Source organism: Protomyctophum parallelum, assembly GCF_964188405.1.
Source record: "Protomyctophum parallelum genome assembly, chromosome: 1".
Lineage (NCBI taxonomy): Eukaryota > Metazoa > Chordata > Actinopteri > Myctophiformes > Myctophidae > Protomyctophum > Protomyctophum parallelum.
This window is the reverse complement of record NC_139697.1, coordinates 24,058,068-24,073,170: the sequence shown is the minus strand read 5'-3', so window position 1 is coordinate 24,073,170 and position 15,103 is coordinate 24,058,068. Positions and strand designations below refer to the sequence as shown.

General features: G+C 43.0%; 3 protein-coding genes across 3 annotated transcripts in view; 2 read left to right on the top strand and 1 right to left on the bottom strand.

Annotated features, from left to right (window-relative positions):
- Positions 1-1,323: 1,323 nt before the first annotated feature.
- Positions 1,324-1,689, bottom strand: mrpl36 (mitochondrial ribosomal protein L36; the record flags this gene model as incomplete). The annotated part of the gene is made up of 1 exon (XM_083771516.1): positions 1,324-1,689. One exon carries the CDS (start codon positions 1,687-1,689, stop codon positions 1,324-1,326), a length of 366 nt encoding a protein of 121 aa, XP_083627642.1.
- Positions 1,690-3,439: 1,750 nt separating this feature from the next.
- On the top strand, positions 3,440-7,247 carry ndufs6 (NADH:ubiquinone oxidoreductase subunit S6). The gene is made up of 4 exons (XM_083770653.1): positions 3,440-3,611; positions 3,923-3,976; positions 4,502-4,624; positions 7,115-7,247. The coding sequence occupies exons 1-4, from the start codon at positions 3,468-3,470 to the stop codon at positions 7,181-7,183; spliced, it is 390 nt and encodes a 129-aa protein (XP_083626779.1). The 5' UTR covers positions 3,440-3,467; the 3' UTR covers positions 7,184-7,247.
- A 6,871-nt stretch (positions 7,248-14,118) lies between these two features.
- Positions 14,119-15,103, top strand: part of lpcat1 (lysophosphatidylcholine acyltransferase 1) — a 41,583-nt gene continuing 40,598 nt past the window's right edge. Inside the window, exon 1 of the mRNA XM_083769068.1 lies at positions 14,119-14,418. Within this exon, the coding sequence (XP_083625194.1) occupies positions 14,137-14,418 (282 nt within the window). The 5' untranslated portion in view covers positions 14,119-14,136. The remainder of the gene's footprint in view (positions 14,419-15,103) is intronic.

Genomic DNA, 15,103 nt, shown 5'->3' with positions numbered 1-15,103 from the left:
GTGATCCATGTTAAGAAAATATATATTTACAGCTTTCTGTTCGTGCAAATATCAAGTCTATCATTTACAAATCTTATTCAGACTGTTTGCGAGGCCCCTTATTACTGTCAATATAAATACGCTCACTTGGCTTACAAAACAATAAGGTCCTTTTTACATGTAATTCCCTTATTGCAATTACTCACAAAGCTACCCATTGTCTCCTCACAGCCTCATTATAATTATTATCATATTTACACATTACTTTAAGTCTTTATACCGTCACCATTCAGTATAACTTGAGATCCATTGATGGAATACTGCTGACCTCTGCCTGTCAATGTTGGAACAACATCAACTAAGAACAAATCATACCAAGCAGTTGCAGTATGTCATGGCAGCAAAAGCGTTCAACCCTAATACAGTCATTTATTAAATCCACTGAACTGCGGCAGCAACAGCTGGGGTAATATCCTAGATCCTCCTGAGTGACACTTGACTGACAGCGCTGAAACTACACAACAATGAAGCACACATCAGGACACTTGACTAAAAAAAAACAACCAAGTGGTTTCCACTTGACCGACTCCTCATTGCAAAATAACCAGTATTTAACAACTTAAGCCCTATATACTTTAGAAATAGCAGATCTTCAAGCTCACAATACATCACATCGTAACGCGTTATATAGATATGCTATAGATATAGATATGCTTTTTTTTTTTTTTTTTTTACAATTTTGGCCATTCTTTCACTATGATGATGACGTGTCCAAAATAGGGACGCAATGCTGAGTGGTTAAGTCATTTTAAGTCTGTGTGTTTTATAGATATTTACCAAATTAAAAACAATACCAATATCTTGTGTGACTAAATGGTAAATGGTGCATTTATATAGCGCCTTTATCCAAGGCGCTTTACAAAGATTGTGCATTATGTGCATTACATTCACCCATTCACACACACATTCATACACTGATGGCGGCAGAAACCATGCAAGGCACCAACCAGCACACCGGGGTTCAGTGTCTTGCTCAAGGACACCTCGACACTAACTCTGGAGGAGCCTGGGTTCGAACTGGCAACCTTGCAGTTACCATCCAGCCACTCTAGCCCTGAGCCACCGCCGCCGACTAAATAACGAATTAATAAAGAAACAGTTTTGGACATACAAGGCCCCCCCGACGACAGCAACGTCAGCATGTTAGCATTTTCGAATAAGGATCCAAGTAGGAGCTATGCACTGGGAGATTAGTCAAATACTTTATTGTCAGAACACAATAAAGTAAAAAAACAAAAAAAACAATGTCAAAACAATGACACGTCACGCCAACATCACGCCGCGTTATCCCTGCCTCTGCTTATGTCTCGGGTGTGTCTTGCAGATCACAAACAAACGTCCCCTCCGCCGCACAATAAAACAGTCTTTGCATCGCTTCTTCAGGGCCGACTTGGTTTTCATCCCTGCCGACGGCTGGATGCACGCAAGCTGCTGACACTGGCCCAGCAGGGACGCTCCACCCTGGCCACAGGTTCCACGGGGAGAAGGCTGCAACACAGGCAGTCTGCTGGGCACCGTGGTCAGTGTCCACAGGCATCTGTACACGTTGTTGGGACAGTTTGGGGAGGAGGGTTTCAGGGTGAACCGACTCATCTGGGCCAGATGACGCGTCAGGGAACCGGCCAGGTATTTCAACAGCAATGGTGCCATGGAGTCAAAGCCTGCAGAATTGATGTATACAAATTATATTCAAGTTCATCCTGCATACATACACAATGTGTAACACACAGAAGTCATAGTGGTCATTGGCAGCTTCAGCTTGTGTAATATACACTGTATTTCGTATATATGTATATAGATATATATGACATCTCACTGATGTCACAATGAGTCAGTTATATCCGCATAATTATGGTCCTTGAGTTTTACATTAGCAATGCATGATGTCTGCAGTAGATATTTCTGCTGGCTCGATATGGAGCTTAGATCAAGCACATCCAAATATGGAGTTGGTGATGTCAGACTTTGATAGGTTATGTGATATATGTTGTATAACAGGTATACAAGGTACAGTAAAATATGAACATAGATCTATGGCCTATGGAAATATCTAGTAAGTACTAAGTAGTAACATAAATTATGCTTTCACAATTAGCATAGGCCTATGGATGATACACCTCAACCTAACACCATAAAAAAAAAAAAAAAAAAACAGTTTGTTATTAACCATTAAGCACACTTGTCTACTAGCGCCTCCCTGTGGCAAGGGCAGGAAAGAGACGAGCATTGAACCGTGCATGCACGCTGCCATTCAAGGCCAGCCGCGATAAATAACATCCACAAGAAAACAACATCACGCATTATCAGTCACATCATACAATGAAAGAATGTCTACAAACCTTTGGAAAGATTCAAAAAGCTTTGGAAAGAATGGGGTATACCCCTGAAAATAGGGTTTAATAACCACAAGATTCGGCCGTGTGAATATTACATGGATAGAAGAGCTGTGTGAGAAGACGATTTCTACTTCCTGTGTGTGAGTGTGACGTATGTGACTTTGAGAAGGGTATAATCTAGATCCCATAGCTCGAAGGGACATGCGCGCTGTGATTGGTTAGTTATTTGGTGTTTTATCTCAAATGTTTGTGGATAATAATAATAATAATAATAATAATAACAACAACATGTATTAATATCACAGCATAGATTACATTAGCTATAGATTATATTAGCTACAACTCATTCGTTTCAATAAAGTACAACACCAGAAGGAGTTCAACAAACCACGTGCAACCCAGATTCGTCTCAAAACAAGGGGTTAAATTAATTTTCGCTCCTATGCCACTAAAATGTGGAATGCCCTACCAACAGCCATTAAGAAATGGGCTGCAATTCGAAACTGTTAAAGTCCCCCCCCCCTACCTCCCTATTTTTCCACATTGTACACGTTTACCCCCTTTTTTACTTTCTTTAACTGTATATATGATGTTTTCCTTTCCCCCCCATAGAAGTGTATATATTTGTACCTCTTTAAATGTTCTGATGAATTGAAAATGGAGGACCCTGATCATGTAAACAAGTCTGTTTTTATCCTCATAGCAGATTTGGTTTGACCTGTACTTTCGTTTGAACGACAAACTGTGAATAAAATATTAAATAAATCAATCAATCAACAATCAATCAATCAATACAAAACGGAATATTATTCTTTCTATCGTGGCAACCAAACCAACGCAGCACTACCGTCTCTTCAGGCCATGGGGTTTAAATGTTGTCCATGTCAAAATGTAGTTACACGTATAAATAATATATAATATACTTTAGTAAAGTATATTATAAAATATATAGTATATTTCTAAACTTGAATTTAGGTCAGAGAATCATCTGAGAAAATGTACCGGTAGATAGAATACAATAATAAATGTACAAAACCTTCCCCTGCAATGCATCCTGGGAAAACGGGAAAACACAGAGCATTCATTGTAAACATGGCGGCCATATCGGGCAGGTTGCTGTCCTTCAGTAAGAATGTTAAGGTTCTCGTCTCACCACTGAGGATATCTGCTGTACCTGTTCAGCACTACGCCCTGGATGTGTCCAGCACCGGGGAAGTCATCACTCACACCGGCCAGGTACACGTCTATCTGTTTGTCTTACTGTCTTGAAGCTAAACCCTGCGTTGGGTGACCTAGCCCTGGTCCAGTGCTTACAGAGAGACTCGCTGTAAGCACTGGACCAGGGCTATGGGTGACCTAACTAATTCCTAGCCCCAATACGTTCCCTCAGAGTCCCTAGACTCCCTGCCCTACAGAATGAGTTTAGGGACTGAGGGAACGTATTGGGGCTAACTAATAATTCCAGTTCCAGCATGATTTTAGGTGTATATAGTCGCATCGCATCATCCAAGTGTTTTGTCTTTTGTTTGATTTGATATCTTCTGCAGGTGTTCGATGCGCAGGACCCCAGGAGAGCCAGATTTGTGGGCAAACAGAAAGAGGTACCTAAAACGTAATTTTAGGTAGCGTTACGTATTTAACATTTAAATCACTATCTGTCAACTGTGTGAAAAGGTGTTCATTTGACCCTCGCTGATTGTTCTTGATGAATTGAATATGAAGGACCTCAATGGAAACAAGCCACATGCTTTCTTGGGGTTTAAATCCTCTTAGCAGACCTTGTTCTTTCCTGTGCATAAAGCAATCAATCATCTTCTAGGGCTTAGATGCTAGGCAGTTAAACACAAGAGTGTAAGTGTAAATGCTATTGATGTGGTCCCCCCCCCAGCTATGTATGCCTGTATGGGAACGAATGATACATCAATTAGTGTACTTTCATTTGGCAATTGTATGTTTACTTGCTCCAAAAAGCCACGTAACAATTGCGAGAGCACTGATGCTGGATCTACAAAGCACCACTTGTAGTTCTACAAAAAAGCTTTTGCTGTTTTGCCATAGGCCTATAGATCATTAGATCTGTTACGCTGCATCAAGCATTGCCCTTACTTTACTTGTACACGTTCCAGGTGAATAAGAACTTTGCCATCAAATTGGTGGCAGAGGAGGCAGTGACTGAAGTGGAGGACAGAGTGGTGTCCTGCGATGGAGGCGGAGGAGCCCTGGGCCACCCCAAAGTCTACATCAACCTGGTAGGGTCCTGAACACGTAACATCACTTTAAAACAATCACATCCCGCAACTGCGTGTCTTAGGTCGCATTCATACCAGAGAGCTTTGCTGCGATTAAAACGAATCCTGCTGCGCATTGTCAGAAAGTGCGCTTCGTTTGGCAGGTGTGAAGGCTCATTCGAATCCTAATGCGCAGCAAATAACCGCATTTTACTCCGCCAAAAAACGTGGGTTTCGCTTCGCTTCGAATCGCACTTGACTACGATTCGGTGCAGGTGTGAATGCAATCCGCAGTAAATAAAGGAAATGAAGCAAACATAATGTGGCGGGTGAGGAGCTGAACACAGTTGGAGACGGTTAAGGCATATTTTACGCAGCGCAAAGATGTCCCATTACTGTGGATAGACGTGGTCGAATAAGGAGACTGAAGCCCTGATCGAAATGAGGACGTGTAGGCTACATTAATCAATTGCTTAAGAAAACACATAAAACACTGCAGTGTATTATAGCCTACATAATATTCTGTCTGTCTGTGCGTGCCGTAAACATGGAGTGCTGTCACTGTGTGGGACTGGGGAGTTATATCAGTGCGCTCATGCAGCGCTGTGCCTCCATGCCCAAAAGAACAGTGTGTGGCGGCTGCGTGCGTAGAGAGAGAGAGAGGGGGGGGGGGGGGGGGGGTCCCAGACGGCACGACACATGCACGTTATGAGTGTAATTTTATCACCATATATTTCACTGTGTAGGCTATAGTTTATGAACGGAACACATTGATAAAGGTCCCCCCTGCTGCGTTTCCAATTGCTGCGAATGACAGTGTGAAGGCAAACCGCAGCCAATTAAATATGCAAGAATTCCCTTTCCCCGCCCATACGGATCTGAGTCTACCGAAGTATTAGGTGAGAATGTGACCTTACAAGCCCCTGCTACTGCAGTTTTTCTCTCACACAAATTCACTTCGAGAGTTCAGCACCACACTGCACGGCGGACCCACTTCAACCAATTTAAAATGTTTATAAGAATTGGCACGGCGCCCAAACAGTTCCATGTATATTCTTGCAGGCAGTGACGGTAGCATACAGTACTGTACTGTAGTGTAGCCTACCTGTTCATGTTTCTTTGGGCAGCTGATTGTTGTTAATGATGATTTTACCAACATGGAGAATTATACAATTTACTCAGCTAATGCCACGGAGGTTCCATGTTTTTACATACTTCGAAAGTATGCACATTATTAAGTCAAAGATGTGAGGTTTTCTATAAATATCTGAACTATGGCTAAAATCTTGTGTTTAATCCACCACTTCTTGTTTCCTAATCCTGGTTAGACTACTTGCCGGCATCGTAACAACTGTCATGGCAGTTGGCTACAACCGAAACGGACTTCCACTTCTTCCTCTTCAAAATATGAGCCACTTGTAATTAGTTCAACACTAGTTTGATTTCTTAAGTCTACTTAAAGGACGTAGATGGACATTTATAGCACCTGAGATAATGCTTTGAATGGGCCCGCTGCCTGTTTTGCAAAGTCCGACGATGTAAAGGTCCACGACTGTAACGCCCAAGAGGCTAATGGCAAGAGGTCCCAACTTTGCTTTACTTCCCGTATCTGTGTGAACCCGTGAAGTGGGCGGACACATTATTCGGAGACGGGAAGAATGTTGGAGTATATTCATTTCCAATCTGAGAGTCTCTGTCCATCTGCAATTTGACGGACGACACGATATGACGGACGACGGACGATATGTGAATACTATAACGTGAAATAAATGAACAAATAAAATGTGTGTTCCAATGCTTTCATTATTATAATAATAATAATAATATAATTTTCCATAACTGTCTTAGTCTCTTGGTTGATTTGGGAAATGGGACTCATTCAAGCGCATGTTCCGGTCTGTAAGTCCCGGAAAAGGTGCCTTCCACCCTTCCGGCGTACTTTCTTCCCCAGTGTAAATTCTTCCGCCCCTCCTTCAACACACATCGCTCCAACGAACTGCAGCGGCCAATAAGGCATCTGTAAAAAAACCTATGTTTCTATATCAGTGGTACTCAATATTTCATGTCAAGGACCCCTAGAATCATGTGTTTGGCCTCCGACCCCCATCTCAAAATATGTTGATCCAGGGACCTCCCAGTAGCAAAGATTTGAGTTTAAAACGTTCGCTCTGAAATAATATATTTTTGTGACACATTTTCACAATTTAAAAAAAATAGCAGACCTACAAGCTCATAGTGCGGCACTCGGTGCAGCACTATGAGCTTGTAGATCTGCTATCTTTCTTTTTTTGAACTTGTTTATTTCCATTATAGAATCATTTACAAGCAATTTCATTTCATATTACAGAACATTTCCTTTTCTCTTAAGTGTACAAGTAAAATAAATGACCTGCTATTTTTCAATAGCTAAAGTATAACATGATGCTTAAATCACCAAAAGGGGTTCCTGCCCAAAAGGGGTTAATACTCTATGATTCTAACAATTGTCTCTGCCTTCTTATGTCTCTCCAGGACAAGACGACTAAAGTGGGAACATGTGGCTATTGTGGATTACAGTTCCATCAGACTCACCATCACTGAGCCTCTTTCTCTGTTTTCCTTCTGTGTAATTTGTGCTTCTGGTAAATAAATTATATTCCCTCTTCCCGTGTCTATGGTTAGTTTTATGTTTCTGGAGAAATTGTGAATCAATACGGTTAAAAACAAGTTGTCTGTCAAATGGATCAGAATATCTATCTGCATATTATCACAGTTTTTATTTTATAATTAAAATGGCTTAACTAGGCCCAGGCCGTAGCGTAACGGTCTGGGCACCGGACTGGTAATCCAGTCGCAGTGTGCCGCGGGTTCGACTCCCGGACCCGACACGGCCTTTACTGCATGTCATCCCCCCATCTCTCTCCCGTTTCCTGTCAGCCTACTGTCTGTCCCTTCAAAAATCAATAAAAGGCGTAAGCCGCAAAAAAAATATCTTAAAAAAAAAAAAAAAATGGCTTAACTACTCAGCATTGTGTCCCTGTTTTGGGCATGCAAATCAAATTTACCCATGTTTGTTTTATAGGTGGCTATAATATACAGGTGAACTAATATTCTCAAATCATTAAAAATGTTGTGCAATAAGTACCATTTTACTGTCCAAATGTATTCTAGCATCTAGCTGCTTACATTATAATCATATATTCAAATAATGCAGAATCTGCTGGTAGGTCCAAATAGAATTTGAAACAATTCAGAGAAGAACCACATGAGGGCGCCAAATCCTTAGCTATAACTAGAAAAGCATGTCTGTAGATTCCTGTATCTGATGATATAAAGTTTATTTACCAGGGGTTTTTTTTATGCACCATGATCTTCAAAGACAATGTGGTTGAGAAGGTCATACAAAAACAGCTTACAGTACAGCCGAAAGTAAAACATTGGACCACAGTGTTCTCCACACGCTCTCTGGGGAAAGAGATCATTGTTCCTACTGTATGTTATTTTAATATCAAAGGATCATTTTGATACGGTCATTGAAGGAAAGAGGGAAGGGCACAAAACACTATATTGACAGACTGGGGACTTTAAATAGCAATGTGCAACCATGGAAACCTGAATGTACTTTCAGGCTGTTGGGCAACAAACAGAAACGTAATAACCACTGTATGAGATCTCTGAAATGTCAACATCGAAGAGTAATACAGAGACAGAGAAAGTGTTTTATTAGGTTAATACTAAGCTACAGAGATCTGGATTTATTTTTGATTGCTTACATTTTATAGGTTACATTATGGTTTTATGACTTCTGTTCAATGATTAATTAAAGGAACAATGCATTGGTGGAAAGTAAATTCAAGTATACATCTTGACTTGTGTAACCGGTTATTGTGACATTGTGGTATATTGCTACTTATGTAAACGTAAGTGGCACTCACATGCTTTTCAAATTGTGAAACAGGTTTTGTAGGTATGTCAAGTTGTTGGTTTACTTCATTTATTAATCAAGTGAATTGGTTTCCAGCCAGAGCAGTGCAATGCTTTCAATCAAGCAGTCAAACCACCTGCCAGGGGCTAGTGGGTTCTCTCGCTGCTTGTGCTTGATTGAAAAACCAGCCAGGCCCGTGGCAACTGCAACGATTGTATTGAATAACTATATTATATTATACTATATATAATAAGCTATACTACCACAATGAATTCAATTATTGTAAATTAAACCAATGTTGGGTTGAGAGGTAATAGGTCATTTTGAATTAACCCTTCAACCGCAGGGACGGATTAACCCCCACGCCCCCAAAGCCCAGGATTTTAAAAAATTTTTATCATCTTTTTTACCTAAATTTAATCAACAGCCAATAAGGGTCCCAGGAGCCCTTGTCAGGGCCTCAAACCCAGTACAGTGTGGTCCAGTTTCCGCAAAGGGCCCCTGAGAGCCAATTAAGTGCCCTTGGGCATTGGCCCCACCAGCCCATTGATTGATTGATTGAAGTCTTTATTCACAGTATGCAGAATGGGTACAAAAACGAAAGCACAATTCGATACAAGAACTGTTACTGTGGACGACACCATAAAGCATTACACTTGTTTACAATTGGGTCCACCATTTTCAATTCATCAGAACATTTAGAGACGTACGAATATACACTTATTTTTTCTCATTCAATATTTATTGGTTTTAGATCAAGCAAAACATATAATGATTTCAATAGCACACAACAAATATACACTTCTAAAAAATGACATCCGTGCACTCTCTATACCGGTAGTACATCATCATGACGAAAAATAGACACTGCTCAGACACTATGATGTCAAATTCTCCATTCACTGTCAATGGGAATTTAGGACAAAGTTTCCTATTTTCACTAAAAGCTGAATATAGGAGGGCCCTCAAAAAACAGGAAATCATCATATAATGCATGTGGACTTCGTTGACATTAAGGAAGTATTTAGACCTGTACATGGGTATCTTGGTGGTGTAGCGAATCTTGTGGGCAGCATTTGCCAACATCCACCTCGTGTTTGATGTGGTCGCTCAAATAGAGGACTAAGAGGAGGCATGTGTTTTGCTTTGATTTATTTATTGCGAAGGCAATGAGCACTAACTATGAGACCCTGCAGATCATGTCTGTGTGTGTGTCTGTCTGTGTGTGTGTGTCTGTCTGTCTGTCCCGCTGTGACACCACCCGCCCGCAGAGGGCAGAGGGCGCAGCTGTAGCACACACACACACACACACACACACACACACACACACACACACACACACACACACACACACACACAGACACAGACACAGACACAGACACACACACACACACACACACAGTAGAGAACTTTAAAAAAATACTAACTAAAAAGAAAAAAAAGTACGTAATTTATTCTAATTGTTGTTATTGCAATTTACGAGCTGCGTTCGCTTCCCGCGTTTGCGCGTCTTACTTGTTAGATCCCCATTAGCTTACTGGGAGTCACAGCAGCTATTCTTCCTGGGGTCTTAAACATTGCTCTGTAATGGACTGTTCTTTGTTTAACATTTGTTCTACATGAAGGCAGCATGAAACAACCCTCATGATGACCGCCGAGTAAAACAATGATGTGTATCTGAGAACAATGATAAGTTATTATAAATTATTGATGGGGTTTTAGTTGTGAACTTGTGATGATGTTTTTCACAAAACACAGTAATGAACTAGATAAAGTGCCAATCGGCACAGGTCTCCACCAGGATTCTTCCTCAGCCTAGTGGGAATATGCGTGCACAGTTTCATCGCAATCGGACGCTGCGTTGAGGAGTTGTGGCCATTTGCTACTCCTGAAAACTGTAGGAGCCAATCGTGGCCAATCAGGATGGAATATGAGAAATCAAACAAACCTGTGTTGATCACATGACTATGGAGATCATGTGTACCGATTTGCGTGAAATTTGGATAAAATCTGAAGGAGTAATAATAGAAAATGTGTTTTACATATGTGGGCCTCCTGGTGGTGCTATAAAGAGCAGATGTGAAAAATTCCAGACAAAGGTTTTTCCTTGGCCTCTAGGGAGTTGGCATACAAAGTGATCCACAGATTCGTGCAGTTAGAGGTAAAAACACTTTTCGGCCAGTTATAGCGCCACCTTGAGGCTGAGTTGAAATTGTTCATGTGGCATTTCGTCCTCAGCCTAGTGGGAATGTGGATGCACAATTTCTTTTTTTTAAATTTATATTTTTTGTCCCACGATTTTGTAACCCATTTTTCACCCCAGTGTCAATCATATAATGTGATCCTGGGCTCTACACACCCTCCGCCAACCTAGGGAGAGCAACGGACTTAACTCATGCTTCCTTCATGCTTGAGTGTCGAAGTTGCTCCTTTACACCTGACAGGGGGGAGTTTCCCTGGTTGGACGTAGCGCGTGGAAGGAGCACGTTATTCCAACCAGTTCCTTTCCCCTCCATCAGGCGTCCCGGCTGGCCAGGGGGAGGCAGTTTAGAGACCAGGATTACTGCATGTTTTTGTGAGGGTACCTACCCTAGGGGACACGGGGAGAACATGCAAACTCCACACAGAAAGGCCCTTTCGCCAACCCCGCCTTCGGGTATGGGCACTGATGACGCGGAGGAGGAAACACGCCGCCAGCACCCACAGCGCCCCGAGCGGGAATCGAACCCAGGACCTTCTAGCTGTGAGGCGACAGCACTACCAACTGTGCCACCGTGCCCCTGTGTGGGTGCACAATTTCAAGGAAATCACGCGATGTGTTCATGATTTGCAGCATTTTGTTTGAAACTGAGCACTCCTGTGAACTTTGGAAGCCAATCTTAACCAATCAGGATGGAGTCTGAGAAATCTGAAAGACCGGTTTCGTTGAATGGCTGTAGAGAGACTGTGTACCAATTTGCGTGATGTTTGGACAAAATCTGTAGGTGTACTGTGCAAAAAGTTGTTTTGCACAAAGCGGCCTCCTGGTGGCGCTATAACAGGCCGTTCTGGAAAGTTTGGGGCAGAGGTTCATCGTTGGCATCCAGGGAGTGTGTGTGCAAAATTTGGCATCGACCGGGTTAACGGTGGCCGAGATTAGCTGCTAACGGACGGACGGACGGACACACGGACACACGGACGGACGGACACACGGACGGACGGAGTGCAAAACATACTCTCCCCACATGCCTTCGGCCTGGTGGAGACAATAATCCAACCTACTTTTTACACTTAACCACACTAGATCATTGTTCATTGTACTTACTCTTGTTCGATATGGGCATTGAAGCACTATACGAGCTGCTTTGTTTTGTATGTATCAGTGGAGTGGGATGTTCTGAAGCCAGATTGGAATTCGTACATTCGTTTTTTTGTGTCAAGATACTTTTCAACCTGTTCATAGACAATGTGTGACTATCACTTTCGAGATGGAGCTATAAGAATAGAAATAGGGTGGTAGTCTAATTTGCTCCCTTTCTTGCGCAGGGTTTGGAAGTTTGAAATCTTGAGGGACCTGTCCCTGTTTGATGGAGAGGTTTATTATGTGGATGATTGGAATTTGGAGCTATATAGATGGCTGAGTCTCTCACAAATGTGGAGGTCATGGCCAGTGGCGTTGTTGGGTTGTAGGGCACTCAGTTTTTTAAGTACCTCACCAGTTGTTACCATTACCAGTTTTAAATCGTCTTTACAAACACCTAGGTTTTTGTAGAAGGCTTTGATGTGCTCTTCCCCGAATCGCCCAGAGTGGCAGGGCAGTTTGTTAACCAGCGTTGTTGCTATGTTTGTAAAGAAGATGTTTAAAAAACAAAAATACATCGCATGGATGCACCTGGGACGTATCCTCAGTGATGTATCCCAAGGGTTTCGGAAATTCCAACATCATACCCTTCACTACCCTCGATCAGTCCCATTAGGATAAAACCAGGGCCACACAATCCATTCCTCCGAAACTACTCTGCCGGAACTGGGTATGCGGGAGGATCGCATCAATCTGGCACATGGAAGGACTAGGCTCTGTGGGTTGACTCCTGTCCGGGCACCTCCTACAGTACGTCTCACGTCTCACTCACTCCTGCTCTCACCAGGTCCAGCACCTGCGCGTTGCACCAGACTCCCAGCACCAGGGAGTCTGGTGCTGGGAGACTGAGGGGTATGATGTTGGAAGACCCGAAATCCCGACCTTGGGATACATCACTGAGGATACGTCCCAGGTGCATCCATGCAATGTATTTTTGTTTTAGTTATTCTATTTATATAGTGACTCAGAATAGACTACATGACAACCAGGAATAGTCTGGTGACCACCAGAGAGACGGGTGGCAGCCGGCACCTGGGAGCAGTATGCAGGGTTGGTACCCCAGCCTGTATCTTCCGTGAGGAAGAAGCCCAACAAACCCACGGTGAGGCCTTTAGGAGGGCCATTCACCACCATGCATGGGCCAGGTGGAGCCTGCAGAACTGGCTCGAGAATCCACCACTCCTGAATGCTTGGCATTTTTGAGTGGTGCAACCACTCTCTTACAGAGCTGTGTGTGGGTGGATGGGTGCGTCTGAGCACGAAAACAGCATGGTTGTTTTTCACCACCTGTGCGCAACCTAACACACACACAAACACACACGCACATATTAACTGTATATACTGTATGGTGATTTCGGGTGTGCCAGAAACTCTGTCATTTCTCAACCGTTTCGGACGCGGGGTGGCTCGCCGGAATCGGGCCGGCACCCTGGGTGTGTTCCTGTGGGTCTGGAGCTTCCGTCCCCCACCCCCACACAGAGTTGCACCACTCACTTCACACAGGTGTGATTTTGCTATTACTCCACCAGATTATGTCCAGAAATGCTACAAATTGTCACACAGTCCTATCTCTATGTGTTCAATGATATGATATTTCATATTCCATCCTAATTTTCTAACACTGGCTTTCAAAGTTTGCAGGATTGGCCCGTTTGGAACAAAAAGCCTCAAATCATGAACGTAGCGTGCAAATTATGTGAAATCTTTCACAGACTTTTCCTACTACATGCAAGCACACACACACACACTCACTCTCACACACACACACACACACACACACACACACACACACACACACACACACACACACACACACGCACACACAGTGTTAATACAATAATACTAATAAATAATATTCAGTTCATGATAACAATGCTGCCTCCTCGAAATGTTAACGCAATTCAAATATTATCAAGTTCACGTACGTGTGAAATCATGTGTGGATAAACTGTCAATTAGACAGATCTGTGCAGTTGCCCTGCCAACCAATTAAAGCTGGCGTGACCCCACGTCCCTCCAGAACATGGGATTAATGGATTATAGACACGACCCCATGCTTGAGGGGGGCGCTCGCCAAAAGAAAAAGAACAGATTTACAAGCTAACAACGCGTCGCGGAGCGACGCGTTGTTAGCTTGAAGATCTGTTCTTTTTTTAGTCTCGCGCTTCACGCATGCGCATTAGCAGCAGCCAGTAAGGAAAAAGATCCCCGCCCAGCCAACATCTCTGTAGTAGTCTGGCGTCTCTCTCCCCGGTGGTGAGAGAGAAGAACCGATAAGTGTACAGATTGATGAGAGAGAGACACACGCCTCCTCCTCTCCCCGGGCTCCAAAACACCGAGTCCTCTCTGGGCAATTCGAATCATTTTGATTTCGTCTTGAGACACACAAAAAAAAACACTTATACGGCTCGGTTTCTTTACGTTTTTAGAGGCCAAACTTTAGTCCCCGTGCGTGCTACGATGAAGTTCTCGACGGTTGATGCAGGAGACTCCTCGGAGGAGTTGGTCGGACCCCCGCTGAGAAACCCCTTCGTCTACGACTTGAAATTCACACCGGCGGAGAAATTGAAGGTAACAAAAAGAAGCACAATATCAACAACGAGAGTTTAAATGATGAAATGAAATAAAAACACACCGGCATAGGTGCGTGGGGATTTAAGAGAACATCTTGGTTCTTTTTCATTACGTAACTACAAACAGGACTCAGGAGAGGGGAGGGAAAGTAAAGCAGAAGCAGCTTCCCGTTAGTCACACGGCTTTTTTGCGGGCAGACACACACGCTTAAAGTTTTCCCACATGTATGCATTGCATACATGTGCACATTCATTGCACACTCACCGCTGACCGCTGTAACGTTGTCCACAGGTAATCAAAATCACCCATCCATCTACATGACCTTTCTTTTTCATGTAGATTACTTACCTGCTATGTACTGTAACTAGGCTATGCATATTGTCTTTTAGGGCCATGGAGCCCCGCGCGAATCCTGGTTCTACTTGTCAAACTGGTCTGGTAACGTGAGAAGTGAGACCACTTCATTGGCCATTAGACCCTGTTCACAGTATTTTGACATGTCATGACATAAGAGTTATTATACCTTACCACCACAACACCACTGTCATCAGTTCACGTGGTCGTCTGTTTCATTTAGAAAGCGGAGCTACAGAATGAGCGTAGGGACTGAGGGAACTCGGAGATACAGAATGAGCGTAGGGACTGAGGGAACATATTGGGACTATGTGCCAATTGTGCCATC

What these genes read in the sequence shown, in the direction of transcription:
- ndufs6 (XM_083770653.1), top strand. Translation starts at nt 3,468, where the DNA reads ATGGCGGCCATATCGGGCAGGTTGCTGTCCTTCAGTAAGAATGTTAAG. An exon ending in TTGTGGGCAAACAGAAAGAG is followed by an intron (nt 3,977 to 4,501) that starts GTACCTAAAACG and finishes TACACGTTCCAG; the next exon opens with GTGAATAAGAACTTTGCCAT. An exon ending in CCAAAGTCTACATCAACCTG is followed by an intron (nt 4,625 to 7,114) that starts GTAGGGTCCTGA and finishes ATGTCTCTCCAG; the next exon opens with GACAAGACGACTAAAGTGGG.